General features: G+C 41.8%; 3 protein-coding genes across 3 annotated transcripts; 2 read left to right on the top strand and 1 right to left on the bottom strand.

Moving 5' to 3' along the window:
- Positions 1–1,476: 1,476 nt before the first annotated feature.
- LOC142378363 (dynactin subunit 6-like) lies at positions 1,477–3,498 on the top strand. The gene is made up of 7 exons (XM_075462779.1): positions 1,477–1,575; positions 1,730–1,794; positions 1,867–1,972; positions 2,073–2,158; positions 2,458–2,505; positions 2,593–2,735; positions 3,185–3,498. Exons 1-7 carry the CDS (start codon positions 1,547–1,549, stop codon positions 3,281–3,283), a joined length of 576 nt encoding a protein of 191 aa, XP_075318894.1. The 5' UTR covers positions 1,477–1,546; the 3' UTR covers positions 3,284–3,498.
- Positions 3,499–3,545: 47 nt separating this feature from the next.
- On the bottom strand, positions 3,546–14,908 carry gtf2e2 (general transcription factor IIE, polypeptide 2, beta). The gene is made up of 8 exons (XM_075462778.1): positions 14,694–14,908; positions 13,953–14,121; positions 7,099–7,181; positions 6,335–6,442; positions 5,789–5,971; positions 5,581–5,674; positions 4,401–4,516; positions 3,546–4,270 (listed from the first exon to the last, which is right to left on the bottom strand). The coding sequence occupies exons 2-8, from the start codon at positions 14,104–14,106 to the stop codon at positions 4,151–4,153; spliced, it is 858 nt and encodes a 285-aa protein (XP_075318893.1). The 5' UTR covers positions 14,107–14,121; positions 14,694–14,908; the 3' UTR covers positions 3,546–4,150.
- Positions 8,216–10,730, top strand: smim18 (small integral membrane protein 18). Its single transcript, XM_075464376.1, has 2 exons — positions 8,216–8,542; positions 10,330–10,730. Exon 2 carries the CDS (start codon positions 10,335–10,337, stop codon positions 10,656–10,658), a length of 324 nt encoding a protein of 107 aa, XP_075320491.1. The 5' UTR covers positions 8,216–8,542; positions 10,330–10,334; the 3' UTR covers positions 10,659–10,730.
- Positions 14,909–15,300: the final 392 nt, after the last annotated feature.

The raw sequence follows: 15,300 nt of genomic DNA, 5'->3' as shown, positions 1-15,300 counted from the left end.
TCTGATCACCCTGAACTGGGTCCTGTATGGAAACTACATTACTTAGACTGCTCAAATCTGGATGGAATTATTCTAAAGAGGCTATAGATTCATTAAAACCTTGTTTGTGATTCGTGAAACCTTTTTCTGATTTGTGAAAATGCAGAATAGGGCCATTTTACTGCATTTTTGTTATTCTGCTCACCCTAAACAGGGTCCTATAGGGAAACTACATTACTTAGACAGCTCAAATCTGGATGGAATTATTATAAAGAGGCTGTTGATTCATTAAAACCTTGTTTGTGATTCATGAAACCTTTTTCTGATTTGTGAAATTGCAGAACAGGGCCATTTTACTGCACTTTTGTTATTCTGCATTGTTGCGTCACTTTGATAAGCCACGTAAAAATATATTTTTTTAAATTGGTCCTTTACAGCCTCATGGTTGCAGCCACAACCCCCAACAATTGCACAATGGAAAGACAGAATCCAAGAGGTTTATAATATAGAGAATTTGACAGCATTTTTACACTTAAAAACAGAGGCTTTTATATGGAAATGGACAAGAATTGCCCTACATTTTCATATAATATAGTAACAATCACTAATATTCCTATCTATTTTTACTTTTATATTCTGTACTGTTATTTTTATTGTATTTTATTGACTGGAAGTCAATCATAAGCAAGACCAGCAACCAAGAGACTGAGAATACCTGAAAGACACTTATACCTGTGGATATACCTGCTCTGTTTTGTCCTGTGCTGTGGATTTAATAAAATGTATGACTGCAATTTATAAATGAAAATAAAAAGAAGTTCCAAAAAAAAAAAAAAATTGTTCCTAACGCGTGCTGTGGGAGTTAAACCTTTTGACATTTCGTGTTGTAAGTAGAAGGTGAACATTTTGCTGGGACACACAGTGTGTGTCTGAGGTGCAAATCACAACACTGAACAATAACGCAATTTCAGAAACCAGCAACAAATCATAGCATTAGAACATAATAATAAGGTAATATTTACCCCAATGCCACACTCTAAATGACTGTTGCCATTTAGAAGCTTCTTTCATCTGTCTGCTGGTAGTTTCTGTTGGGTGTTTTATTTTTTCTCGCGGCCCTGTTGACAGATCCAAAGTCATTATCCTGAAGCTGCTTTTCTGACACTTTTCATTCTAAAAATTTCTTTAGTCTTAAAATTTCAACTTGCTTTGAAAACACTCCACGAGAGAACCTAAAACATAATGCTTTCCCTTTCCCTAAGGGGCGTTCATTCTTTCACCTATGAATAAACTCATGCGCTGGACTACATTTAACATTATCTCCAAAAATCTTTTCGTGTTATTTATTTTTCTTTTTTCTTGTCGTGCCTTTCACTCATTAACCCAAAAAACCTTCATTGTGCGTGGTTCAGGCCAGAGCTATAGATTATTTACTCTATATTCAGGCTAAAACCACTACAATGCCAGCATTGTGAGTCGAATGACGCATGCGCACACGCAAATGTAGGCTTTCCAATCGATACCAGAGTGTGTCAACGCCGCCTCCCTTCGGACTTAATCTCTCACAATGACAGACAAATTGAATGCCCAGAAAAGGTAATACAAATATAAAAAGTGGCATTTAACTGCTTGGTTTATTGTTACTTGTCATAACGAACTTTCCATGGTGTTCATTAACACGATATACAGAAATATCTAGTTAGCAACTTAAGCTAGCATTGTCAGACATTTGTTTACTCTGATTTTGTAGCGTCAAGATAGCAGCTGGAGCCGTAGTTTGTGTCGAAAGCGAAATCAGAGGAGATGTTACTATTGGTAAGATATCTCACAGATTTATTTATTTCCATATATTATACTTCTATTGGTTGTAACTGTCTGTTCCCTCAGGCCCCAGGACAGTGGTCCACCCCAAAGCTCGCATCATTGCAGAGGCAGGACCCATCGTGATAGGAGAGGGCAACTTGATCGAAGAGCAAGCTCTGATCAGAAACAGGTTTTTGAAAGTTCCTAGTGTCTCGGCGCACTGCTTAATACGCCTTTGCATGTGGCGTAATAATAGCAGCAAGTTTGTTTAGCTCTCGTTTTTTTCACAGTTACCCGGAAAACATCACACCGGACTCTGAGATGGAACCAAAGACGATGACCATTGGTGTCAATAATGTATTTGAAGTTGGCTGCGGTATCCTTTTGACTAACCCAGTGTTTTCCAACCCTGGTCCTCAAGGCACACTGCCCTGCATGTTTTCCATGTTTCCCTGCTCCAGCACACCTGATTCAAATGAATGGGTCGTCCTCAGCATTCTGGAGAGCTTTAAGACCTGACCCAATTATTTGAATCAGGTCTGCTGGAGCAGGGAAACATGGAAAACATGCAGGGCAGTGTGCCTTGAGGACCAGGGTTGGGAAACACTGGACTAGCCTGTCCAGTCCTTGTCTGTAATCGATTTCAAACTGTTTCCCTCAACCGACAACAACTAGTATCGCAAGCCCTGAAAATTGGCGACAATAACGTGATCGAATCAAAAGGTGGGGTGTGACAGATACTGGCACCTATCCACAGTCTTTTAAAGGGAGTCACTCACTGTATCACATATCCTCTACTTTGTTGTTTAGCTGATGTTGGCAGGAATGTGATCCTGACCAGTGGCTGCATCATCGGAGCCTTCTGCCAGGTCAACACCTGCGAGGTGATACCTGAGAACACGGTCATCTATGGCTCTGGGTGTATGAGGAGGGTTCAGACAGAGAGACCACAGGTATGCATATGCACACTGGGATTTAGACCATTACCCTGGGTTTTGGGATTAGCGTTTAATTTTTTTTTTTAGTTTACTCAGAACAGAAGAAAAAAAAAGTTCCTATTGTGGCCCTTAGTGAAGTGTTGACTTACCTCAGATGCCACAAATCCTGCTTTCTGTACATTTAAAGCAGTCAGGTTAATTGGTACAGTGATCATGGTGCCTGAAAGACATCCTTATAGTCACAAGTATACAGATATCAAAAGAAACAGTGTTTTTAACCAACTTGGATGGGAAAACAGCACAAAAATACCTGAAACTAAAAAATGCCATTTTGTTTTACCAGTTCACTCACTCTGCTTAAGAAAACAGTGTTGATAGTTTGAAGTTGGGGCAACGTGTTCATACTTGCTTGCGTCACATGTGCGTTTAAAGTCATTAATGATACGTCCGTTTTGTCATTCCAGCCCCAGACTCTTCAGCTGGACTTTCTAATGAAGATTTTGCCAAACTACCACCATTTGAAGAAAACCGTTAAACTGGGCCCCGCCACTAGCTCGAGTTGAACATTTTTCACATCTGAAGCGAAATCATGAACAGCAAAACTCTGTCGGAAGGAAGTATGAATGTATATAATTATAAATACGAAGCCTGTCAGCAACCACTCCTCTCCTCAGATTTTCTACTCGAAACCGCTGCAACCGAGTGAAGAATTTCATCTCGTACGCTGCTGTGATGATGCGTTGTTTTCTATGATTTATTAAACGATTTAGAGTAAAAACCTGGAGGTGTGTCTGATTAATCAGTCTAATAAGAGTTCAGGCAGTATTGTGTAACAGTGTCATTTATTAAAATAAGTTCCAAACAAAAAACAACAACTTCCTAGTATTTTAAACAACTGTACCATGGAGCTGAAAAGTAAAAGCTTTTAAATAGTCTGGTGTTCCACAACTAAAGGTGAAGATGTCTCGCGCTGGGTGGGACGTCGGCATGATGGACCGTCCAGGATGAAAAAGTTTCCATCGGAGAACAGCTCACTGCTCATCCAAATTAAACCTTCAAAACACTTGTTTGCTTTATAGTAAATAAAATTATCAAGGATATTTATCTATACACATTTCGGTCTCATTTACGTTTGAATGGTACCGTTTTTGCCCGACTGAATGGATGTGGTTTTGTTAAAGGTATGCAGTGTCCGTTATGACCTTTTTCCTCCAGGATCTCTCCGTTTTGATCGATAAAACAATCGGAAAGGATTCCACAGCGCAGCCGTGATCGGCTTCATGTCATCAAAAACACACTGATGGCTGGAGGGAATGCAAATAAAGGAAACTAGCTAGTTTCTTTGACATCAGCCATGACAAAGTCTCTATTGTAGTGTGGCCGGAGACTCGCGTCCCCAGCCACCTCCAAGTTTCCATGTTGGAGTTATTTCACTTCTTTACAGGCACACCGTCTGTATAGTCTTCCAGTACTCCTGCCAAATGGTTATTGTGGGTCTTGAATTTACTCTTCCTCTGCCCACCTCCCTTCTTTTTCCTTTGAACTGGTAACTGCAGACAGCACACAAACACAGGCAGCGCGATGTAGATATTTTAGTACAAATCTCAAACATTACCGTCATCATTGCCAGTGAAACAAAAGAGAAAACAAGAAGCGTGGGGGGGAGAAAAGGCCACTGACCACTTTCTTTGGTCCCGTTTCTTGCATGGAGGAGATGCCTTGCTTTTTCAGGTACTCGTCAATCTTCTCTTCATCCATGGAATCCACCGGAACACTTCTCCACAGCTTCTGGAATTCTACAGTTGAAAGAGAATTGTCTGACTCAGAGGTGCAACTGGTGAAAGAAGTGAACACACAGCTGGCATTAAAATGCAGAAACAGCACAGTTTTGGATGAAACGGACGTCACGTGCAGAGTAAATCATGTCGATAGAGCTCCAATGAACTGATATCCCATCATCAACGAAGTAAGGTGCAATAACTGAAGGAGATGAACGCCAATGAAATCACAGAAAAAAATGCAACTTGGACATTGACATAAATGGAAACTTGCAGCTAAGAATCAATGGTAAAAATGAGCCTGACCCTTCCTTTAGTTTTCGCAGCAAAAAGTGGCTCCCCAATTCATCCGCTACTTGTGGTGTGAGACAGTCTCACAGCATTCAAATAAAAAGGCTCATGTAGTCAGATCTGCAGTTAAAACAGATGCGTCATCGTGAAATATAGATCTATGAGGTATAGATCTAAATTCAAACCTTTGTTAAAGTTGTAACTTAATAATCAATTCACTTTAAACCTACAGAAGCCAAATGAAAGAGTGAGCTGTATCACAAACCAGGTTTTCAGTGCCATTCTGTGAATAAGAAAAGATTAACTGAAGCCAAACAAGAATAGATTGAAACAAAAACGAGATTTTCTATCAATTTGGTCTTCTCTTGTCTGTTGCAAAGAAGACTTGATGCACATTGGGGGGGTGTACAACTTAACAAATCACATCTGATCTTGCAAAGATTAAGATGACGTGACTCAGCTGTTTCTGGTTTGAGCTGGCAAACAGACTCCTGTGACCGACTGGCATCATCCCAGATATTGTCAGAAAGTCGAATAATTCCTTTAGGCCTCTCTCCATCCGCATCATTTTTTCCTCCCCAAGGAGAAAGAACTACTTCTTCGACTGCATTGTATTCACAACAACACCTACGCTGCCAATCTCTGGCGGAACTACGCGGCCTTGTTTATTCGCGTCCAACCGGTCAATAAAAAAAAAAAAAAAAAAACAAACCTGTGTGATTCCCCATTTCTCAGTGAGTGAAGACCCTGTGACTGAAAACTGACAGAAAAATCTTAGCCGACCCCCTCACCTTCATCTACTACAAACTGGCAATGCTTGTCGTTGTAGAACAGGATCTTTTTTTTGTCCGGTCTTGTTACAAAGATGATCTGATCCCCCAGCACCTGCAAACAATCGCACCACAGGGTCATTTCCGTAGTCTCTTGAGTTTAGTCTCCACAGAGTTAACTAATCACATGGACGGGCACGCGCTTTAGCATAAATTCTGTTTGCGTTACCTTGATCGCTTTGGCTGAATTAGGGAGCCCCTCCTCTACGTCGTCCAGCAGCACTCCTCCCAGGCCGAGCTGATCGTGTTTGTCCAGCAGCCTCAACAGAGCTTTCTTGTCTTTCAGGTTGTACTTGGGCTTGAAGCCGTAAGTTCCATCGCGGACGTCGATTTTTGGGTTGCTGACCAAGGCCTGAGGTGAGGGGTAAAGAGGTAGCAGGTGTGCAGACGTATTCATTTTATGTCACACATTTACCCCATTAAACATAAAAACCCATATCTTCAAATGCTAAGATGAAGAAATAATAAGTGTGTGCATTTATAAGCTCCAATTTTCTCTTCAGGTATAAGAGTTCTGAACATAAATGAATATCTTTAACGTGGTATTTAATGTTTTGTGTGGTTTGATCAGCACAATCAGTCAGTGGATGTAATCTTTTTCAATAAAGATGTGTATGTGACTTTGCATTATTGGTGAAAGCTTCCAATATCGGCATGGCGAGGAGAAAAATGAGGAAAAGAGTTTGGAACGGCACTGTAAATCATACGAGCTCACCTCAGTCATGAGCCATTGTTTCTGTTTCATACTGATGTCGAGGAGTTTGGTCTCATCCAGAATCTCGTCGAGGGTCAGGAAGTGAGTGTCACCATTCTGATGCCGTGTCTGCGCGTTGAGAGACAGAAAAGCACACAAAGAAGACAGACAAAAGCAGTCAACGTCATAAATTGTCCCCAAGAACTTATTCTAAAATGTACGAACATCTTAGTTCTGAACCACTGGCAGGGCTTCAGTTAAATGCATACAACAATGTGGTGCTTTAGATGCAACCGTCGGGGTATTTTACTGAGATTAGAGCTCAGTGCATTCAACAGATGGCACAAGACGTGCACACGCTCACACAAAAATCTGTCAAGTGGGGTGTGAGTTCAGCAGAGAGGGATGAGTCAGACAAGCTAGTTTGACAGGGCCTAGCTGCCTCTGCAGGACCAAAGCATGATAAACAAGCTGTTTATGTACCCAAAGACAGAGAGGGGACCAAATGTTACACGGCACACACGACTGACTCATTCTGCTGATACAAAACACAACGGGTCACATTTTTCCAAAGCTCTGATGGAGATGACGGCATGCTTCAAGAAAAAAATAAATAAATAATAAAAAAAACGAGAGAACGCTGCTGTGAGCTCAAATCAACTCGAATTAAATATGAATTAAATATGAATTAAACAAAAACACCTCAGTCTAACTCCGTTTGAGTTTTTCATTTTCTTTCCTTCCATCTAAATCTATCTTCCAACTGAAATGTCTCCCGTGGTTACCTTCATGTAATTGACGATCTTGGCCAAGCAGCCGAACTTGTATCCAGAGCTCGCCTTGATGTTGAAGCTACCATTAGAGGATTCTGCGGGAGAAAAAAAAAAAAAAAAAAAAAAAAAAAGGAGGTTTTATTAATTTCTTAAATAAAACCCAACATGTTTATGATGCGAGAGTAATGGCTCACAGTGACAAAGGAGAGGAACACATTAATGTATAAAACTTCTTCAACTGTAGCCCATGTTATACCACCAAAAGGGCTTTGCAGTTAATGTGAAATAAACTGAAAGGCATGCGTCACGTCGCCATGGCAACCAAGCACTAAGTTGGTGAGGCAGTAGACATTTGCCAACATGCCAGTTCTGTACTGCTTTATCACTCATCAGAAAGCCGGTTTACATGTAAAAAAAAAGTTAAAAGTCTTACGACTTTATATGTAACTGAACCAAGGGCTTCTTTGGCAAATTCCTCTCTTGTTAATCGTAGCAATACCGTCCCCCCCCCCATTCTTTACGCCTGTCCATTCGTACAACCGTCTCTTCTTCTGAGTGAAGTGTCAGCCGGTCGCTGTTTTCCAACGTGGAAGAAGCTTCAAATACTACTTTTATTGCAGGTGCACGTAAAGCCTGAAGAGAACAGCCCGGGTTAACGGAGGAAGATTAGAACCAGTGTTGTTGTTCCCGATTCAAGTCTGGTTCAAGTTTTAGGCCCTGCCAAGTCAGTCAAAATCTATAGATTGTATTCAGTCATGAAATTGTACCACATCTAGCATACTTTTTAGACAAAGTGTAGTGATCAAAACTAATGGGCTTGTTGGTCACCATTTTCCCTGAAAAGCTTATTTGTCCCATCTGATGTTGTTATTCTTTAATCTGACAGAATTGCGTACTTACATTTAAAAAGAAAGCTTAGGAATTTTACACAAGCCACACACTGACCCGTTTTAAATGGTAATAATAACTCAGATGTCATGTGTGAGAGTAATCTGTCCCTATTTTTTCCTGTTACAGTCCAACCTTGGTGCCCCCCCACCCATCTCCAGGTCTGGACTCAGAGCTCACCAATCAAAACTGAAAATGGACACTGACTCATGAATGATTCATGGTGTGGGTGGGAGCCTCCGAGGCTGCGAGCCGCACAGTGGGCAGGATGCTGGATTTGTGACGGGTCGGCGAACGAATGGCGCAGAGGCTGGGGTAAAAGGGGAGAGCCAATGATGGGGAGAAGCCTGCTCCGTTGGGCTGAGGCATGAAGAGCTGCAAGGAGTGGCGGAGGAGGAGAGCAAGTACGCGAGGGACGGCTGAAAGTGCGCGAGTGCGCCAAGCAGGAGAGCAGGTTGAGGCGTGAACGAGGTAGAGTGGAAGACCAAGAGAAAGGTGGAGCACTTAAAAGGAAAGCGAGAGTGCATCTGTTGACTTTCATCTTCGACAGACTGAGCCAGACACACAGGTGAGTCTGCATATTTTTCATGATGATTTGAATGACGTTAGACATGAACTGATCTGAGCAATCCACAGCAAGAATCTTAAGACAGAAGCTGCTCCTGGGCTCAGTGTGGGGATATTAACGGGGCGAATCGTACATGTTTAAATGCAGCAGATCCATCTACAAAGCCGTTTACCCTGTGCATTAAAAATATCTACAACTACAAATCATTTCATCTTGCAATGTTTCTTTAAATATGTCTAAAATCTTGATATGGCAGTCTAACGTTGAGGCGGAGACTGCACACCCACTCACTGGATTAAATAAACATGGATGTGTCTGCGCGGCTCTTCTCCTCTCGAATAACAAGCACTAGAAAATCTCCTCCTGTGTCTGTGTGTGCGCTCTTAAGCCTTGTGTCTGCAATTGTGCAAATGCACAACTCTGTGCAGCTTTCATGACAAATCAATGAAGGCTGCGAGCAGCAAGCCGGGGGCATTAAGAGTGTGGGTCTGATGTACGCGTGATGAATGCAATATGTAGTCCCTGCGAGGCCTAGGGAGCGTGGCTGGGGTGGGGCTCGTTCAGGAGGGGGTAACAGATGCTGCAGGGAGCCAGACTGTCCCCATTATGTGTGTTGATACTCATACAAAAGAAAGGAGCAGCAGATAGATCGTGGAGCGGGGGGAGCCCGAGCAACACTATTCAATTAAAGAGGCTGTTGTCATAGCAATGAGTTGAAGTGAAACCGATAGGGCCAGGTCCGCGATTAGATGATGCTGAACATGGATCACATGAGGTTAAACTGCGTTGATGGAGAGGAAGAATGCCACGGAACACTTAAGCTGAAGCTTTACGGCTGCTGCTATGAATCAATTACAAGCTAACCAGAAAAGTTGCACTGCACCGTAATTATGCCGTCAGCACGCAGAGCTGTTCGCAACTTGAGCTGAAAAACAAACCGATGCCACCAACACACTCATCCGTGCCACAAATAAATTTCATACGTCCGCTTGTTTTTCAAATTCCAAACTGAATCCATGTCTGGTAAATAGATGTTCTGTGTATCAAACCATGTATTTGTTACGACAAAAAATAAAATAAATCAATAAATAAAATGCTCAGTAAGTTTACTAAAAACGCGCTCACACATACAGGTTCTACGTCTATGATTCTGCAAACACAAAGGATGCGTTTTCCACGTAATAACATCATTTTAAATAGTCGCAGCTTTTTGGCTACATTTTTCATGTCTGGAGAAGCACTCTTCCTCAACTTTCTTTGGTGCGCTCAAGCAATCTGGGTCAGCTGCCTCGGTCTCTCAGTGCATACTTGTGTATGTATGTGTGTGTTGCGATTATGTAGGTGCGAGTGTGTGCGCGCGAGTGTGTAGGCAGAGATGTGCCGAGGATTTAAAATGGTAGGCGTTAGCTGAAAATGTGAAAGGACAGCTGAAGGGAGACAAATGGTCTGACAACGTGCCCACTGAAGAACATCTTTTGACTCAATTATTACGCCGCGCTTCCTTAAATACAATGTTTGCATCAGAATTTACAGCCGGAGTCACAAACCAAGCACAAATACCAGCTTTCACGTCATTTTTGCTAGAGCATTAGCCTCAGTAAGGTGTTCTTGTGCAGTTGAACTGATGGTGATATGGTACCACCATAATCACATTACAGACAGTTACCCCTGAGAAGCAGTTTCTCACCAATAATCTTTCTTAAACACTGTCATAGGCACTGAAAATCTGTCTTTCTTCCCATTTTTTCCCCCCTAATCTCCTTCTTGTTGTTGTCCTTTCCAACCAGAGATCATGGCTAACATCACAACCACCATACACCCGAGTAGCCTCCCATGGCGCCCAGAAGCAGTCCCTCTGTCCCGCGTCTCCCTGCAAGTCCAAGAAGTCTACCCCTTCCATGATGGCTGGAACGTGGCCTGTTTTATTATCCTTCTGCTTTTCATCCTCACCGTCCTGTCGCTGGCAGCCTTGGCCGTTCTCTACGAGCTACTGGACTGTGGGTGCTGTGCGAAAGGGAAAACACACCACCAGCTACAGGCGGAAGGGCCGGCAAGCTGCAGCAAGCTCATGACCAGCATTTGCAAGGAGCCAGAATCCCACACTGAGGTGGTATAGGGGCATAAAGGAGGAGGAAAGGGAATTTAGGTTTAATTGCTGAATAGGCTAATACCACAGCAATGACTAATTCTTTGAGGGCGGGGGGGGGGGGGTTGTCCTAAACTGCCTAAAAGTGTTTTGATTGCTCTCAATTAAGACAAAACCCAGACTTCTCATTTCAGTCAAGAGGAAGTCTTCCTCGCCCGTTTATACATGTCTAAACAGACTGTGTTTGAGGTGTAATATACAGCTTTTTACAAATACCACGAGAAGAAAACGCAAAGCAAAATGTGTGGCCTGAAAGAAATGTGTATTTGCAGTTCTTAAGAACGAGAGCTGTGGCAGAACGTGTTACATAAGGTGGGCATTTTCCTCTGTTTCTCTTTCTTCTTTTAGGTTTTTTTCCCCCCTTAAAGTGAGTATGAAGCTGCAATGCTCAAAATATGATAACTTAAAAAAATAAATTATAATCAGACCAGGTAACACTGAGTAAAACAAACAAGCATTTATTTTCAAAGACAACAGTCCTGAGCTTACTGTATATACATGTATATGTAGTTGTGACCTGCTGGATGCAGATGACCTTTTATGACTTGTGCTGTACAGAAAAACGCAGTCCAGCCCCAAGGACTTCACCATCTTTGTTTCAACTGATGAAGCTCAGTGGGACATGTTCGCTCTGGATAAAGCCCGTGTTTCACACCAGTGGTGTCAACATGTTTGCAATGCCACATTATCTCATGACAAGTTTAGTAGCTGCACGGTGATGTAGTTTGTTGCGTCAAACTGAGCACATTGTACCATTTCATAGGCCTTACCACAAACTGCCTAATAAACTTTCACTGAAAATCCTCATTTTCCCCAGTTTATATAAAAAGTAGCAGCTTTGTCTGGAGACTACAAAGTGACATGTGGTAATAATAGGATACAGCTCATTCTCATGCTAGAATTGTTTAGATGTAAAAATGCCATACAATTAACTTAAAGAAATGAAACGGTTCGATATGTTCACCGTGGTGTGAAGACTTTGGAATAAAGAAGCAGAATTACTGTGGATAATTTATCAGCTAAAACATGTTGAGGAACAACTGATGAGTTGCATCATCTCTGCTAAAATACTAACAATTGCTTTATTTAAAAAAAGTCATGTTTGGCAGCCCTGAAAAAAAACTGGCTGACATGCATGAAAGCACACAGACTGAAAAGATTTCAAGTGAAGGCACGGTGCTGTGGGAGCACAATTAGACTTGTGCACGGTAAGAGGAGCTTCATGAGTGGAGCAGATTTTTTTGAATATGCAAGATGAATTATGTAACTGCTTTTGAGTGTGTGTGTGTGTGTGTGTGTGTGGGGGGGGGGGGGGGGTAAGGACTTCCAAGCTTGTTATGATGGCAGATATTCACACTCACTTTTGGCAGTCTCCAGCACTCCCCCCTACACATTCCCACTCTGTTCCTGTGGAGTGGCATGCCGCACAAAGCGCTGTTCCACACCAACTATCCTCATGGGGAACTGTGTTAGAGAACCCTCCAACCCGGTTTGAACCGATGCTCAATAACCACACTCCTCGCAAGGGCATCATCTGTTTTTCTGTCCATAAAAGATGGAACTCTTAGTTATTGGCCATGATTCATATCCAAAGGAAGGATTTTCCTGGAAAAGATCTGATGTCGTCAATTAACATTTCAAATAATTAAGTCATATTTTGCCAGGAGAAGGAAAGGATCTCCAGATGTTTAACCATACTGAAATTATAGTCCGTGTATGCCGTCTTTTCGTGTGGCATAACGACAGGAATAGCTTACAAGCACCTCAATTTTCTTTAAAACATCATCTACAACATTTTTAAAAGGTTATTCTTAAAGTTTCCAATCGTAACTGCGGTCATAAGAATAAATAACAAAAATGGAAATTAAGAATGAAGGCCTGGGGACATTTCCGAATAATATCAATTATTGCCAATGCTGACCTACATTTGTCAGATGGGTGCACAGAGAGGTATTAATCACTGTTTGTAGGTGACAATTAGAACTTCTTGTTACCATCGTCCTTATTAAGACGTCATGGAGCATGTAGGGGGCCCGACTAGAACTGAGCCTGGTTCTGAGAGGGACAAAACACGAGATGAAGGACACCGATATCAGGATGCGGGCATGTCCTGATGCAGTACTCTGGTTAAAAAAAAAATCTGGCAAACGAAAACTTTTAAGTGCGCAACAGCTGCCAAGAAGGCTTGAGAAATTAGAGAGCACTTTAAATACGTAAGAGTGTGCCAACGCTCAGTATTACACACTTTTATCCGATTCTGCTCGACAACAGATCTAAGTCCTTGGGCTCTCCGGATAGCACTTACATTTTGTCATGCATGCGCTAAAATACCATATTGCCATCAGGTGTCCACAGAAGCTTTTCCTTTGATACTGAAAAGTCCAAGGATCAGTGCACCATCGAACCCAAAGTATAGCCGGATTCAGACTTCTTTAAGTTACTTAAAGGTGGGGCAGGGGTTCTTTTTCTGGAGCATTTTTTTTACATATTGCTTGAAATACTCTTTACACCCCCATTGCAACCAATTAATTAAAAGTTTTGACACAAAAATGAAAAGTTTTAGTGGCCTCTAGAACGTACAATCTAGGAAAAACACTATCCAATCATACTGATGGATGATTGGATTTTGATGCGTCTATCAAACTGCAATCTGCCCCTCCTTCCCCCTGTGTGCGTACCCTTCTTCGTGAAAGAATTACGCGTCCAGAAGCTTGGCAGGAAGCTAAACTAGAGCCAGCTTGGCTAGCACCTAGCATTATCAAACGTATAGTTAGTATATACTAAATACGACAACGATCGATGCTTGCTGTCAGAACAGCGCTCGTGCACCTTCGTGCTCATGAACAAGCATTGCGTGTACTCATGTACTCTAGAGGCGTGGCTTCGGGGGGAAAGTGAAGAAAAGGGTTGGGACTTTTGACCCGTGTATTTTCAAAATGCAGCTTCGCTGGACTCAAAATCCAGGATCTCCTACCCTACCTTTAAATGGTACTTTCGTCAGATGACACTGAGGTTATAAAAATCTGAATTTCAGCTCTGCTCAAACAAATGACGGCTAGTTGACACAGACTTAATGGGCTAAAGTTCAATCCTAATTTCAAAGATGTAAATGTGTAATTAAAAGCAATGGTGTTTCGGGCCCAAGTCAACAGCAGCCTGGCTTGTAACCACACATTACTCTCTTACTTAACTAACTTTTACCTACAAGAAAAGCTGTTCCCTATAAAAGTCAGGTTCCATTGCAGGATAATATGTTTCACTTACCTGTGCTGTGTTTAGACCCAGAGGAGCTCTCCTTGTCTAGTTTGGGCTTCTTCTTCTTGTGAGAGTCTGATGCAGCTTGCCTCTTCTCGACAGCTGGATTGGAAAGAGCTCTCTTCTTGAACAGCTCCCTCTCCCGAAGTAGAGCTGGATCCATTCTGGATGACAAGTGCTAAAATATATCAGAGAAAACACAAAAAGGCTCAACAAAAAGCTCCCTTTGGACTGAGATGACATATTTGGATTGGCCACTAGATTAGTATGGGTTGAAGAGTTGAAATGTGCTGCTGACTGCTTTGTTGATATCACCCACAGCTCGAAAATTACTAAAAGATTTGAAAACGTCGTTGGATTTTAAATTGCCGAGTTCTCCCATTTCACAGCAAGAGTTGATACTAACCCAGCCATATTAGAAAAGCACCTACTAGGTCATGTAGCTCGAGTCAGCACCATGGCTCCATTTAAAACAATGAAATTAACCAACACAACTGTGACAGTCGGTATTGTTAGCTTAGGGTAGCATTTGCTTGTATGATTTCTACCCAAGCTACGAGTAGCGAACGTTAGCCGATACTGTAAAAAAACAAACAAGTAAACATTTACCGTTATTCACCGAATCTATTAAGCTGGATGTGTAGACAGCTAAATACATGACAAAACGTAACAACGTGAGCTTGCACGGTCTTAGCTGTTAACCTAGCGTTAGCATGTTCAGTTGCTCAATATTATCTCGGTGAACGTTACCTCACACGCTGTTCCTGTTCTCACACAGGGAAGGTGACAAGTTAGTCCAAGAGGACTACCCACTTGTGTAGGACGTAAAACAGAACAATAGCTCCAGCAAAGCAGCGTTTTCCCAGTTATTTCTATGGCAACATAAGTTAACGCTGGCTAACTTCAAACAAATGTTTGTTGTTTTTTTTCTCCCACATAGCACTTCCGTTCCTTGTTCGATTTGTTGGCTATCGACAGGTCAGCCTTACATGACGTCGTTGCATGCAACAATTCAACGAAGGAAAACGTTTAAGTCGTGTTTTGTGTATTAATCTTAATATTTCGACCGTTTATTTTTTGGTTTTCTTGACTAACTAACAACAACAACAAAAAAAGACAAAAAGAAAAACTATACATGTAACTGTGGCTGGACCAAAGTTTGGGCACCCTACTTGTTGGATATATCTGGATTTGATAGCTTGAAAGAGACATAGGGGCCTCATTTTTTTTTTTTTTAACGATAAGGTATAAGTATAATTCCACAAACAGATCGAGTCTACTCCCAGATTACAATTTCAACCAGAAAAAAAAAATGGCAGGCGATGATATGAAAGAGCAAGAATGTTTTTTTGTTTTT

The sequence above is a fragment of the Odontesthes bonariensis genome, chromosome 4 (genome assembly GCF_027942865.1).
Source record: "Odontesthes bonariensis isolate fOdoBon6 chromosome 4, fOdoBon6.hap1, whole genome shotgun sequence".
In the NCBI taxonomy this organism is placed as follows: domain Eukaryota; kingdom Metazoa; phylum Chordata; class Actinopteri; order Atheriniformes; family Atherinopsidae; genus Odontesthes; species Odontesthes bonariensis.
Note: the sequence above shows the minus strand (reverse complement) of the source record. Positions and strands in the feature narration are given on the sequence as shown.

Excerpts from the sequence above, each read along its gene's own strand:
- LOC142378363 (XM_075462779.1), top strand. The coding sequence starts at position 1,547 with ATGACAGACAAATTGAATGCCCAGAAAAG. Across the intron at positions 1,973-2,072 it reads CAAGCTCTGATCAGAAACAG|TTACCCGGAAAACATCACAC; the intron begins GTTTTTGAAAGT and ends TTTTTTTCACAG. Across the intron at positions 2,506-2,592 it reads TAACGTGATCGAATCAAAAG|CTGATGTTGGCAGGAATGTG; the intron begins GTGGGGTGTGAC and ends TTTGTTGTTTAG.
- gtf2e2 (XM_075462778.1), bottom strand. The coding sequence starts at position 14,106 with ATGGATCCAGCTCTACTTCGGGAGAGGGAGCTGTTCAAGAAGAGAGCT. Across the intron at positions 4,517-5,580 it reads CCAGTTTGTAGTAGATGAAG|AATTCCAGAAGCTGTGGAGA; the intron begins GTGAGGGGGTCG and ends TTTCAACTGTAG. Across the intron at positions 4,271-4,400 it reads AAACGGGACCAAAGAAAGTG|TTACCAGTTCAAAGGAAAAA; the intron begins GTCAGTGGCCTT and ends TGCTGTCTGCAG.
- smim18 (XM_075464376.1), top strand. The coding sequence starts at position 10,335 with ATGGCTAACATCACAACCACCATACACCCGAGTAGCCTCCCATGGCGC.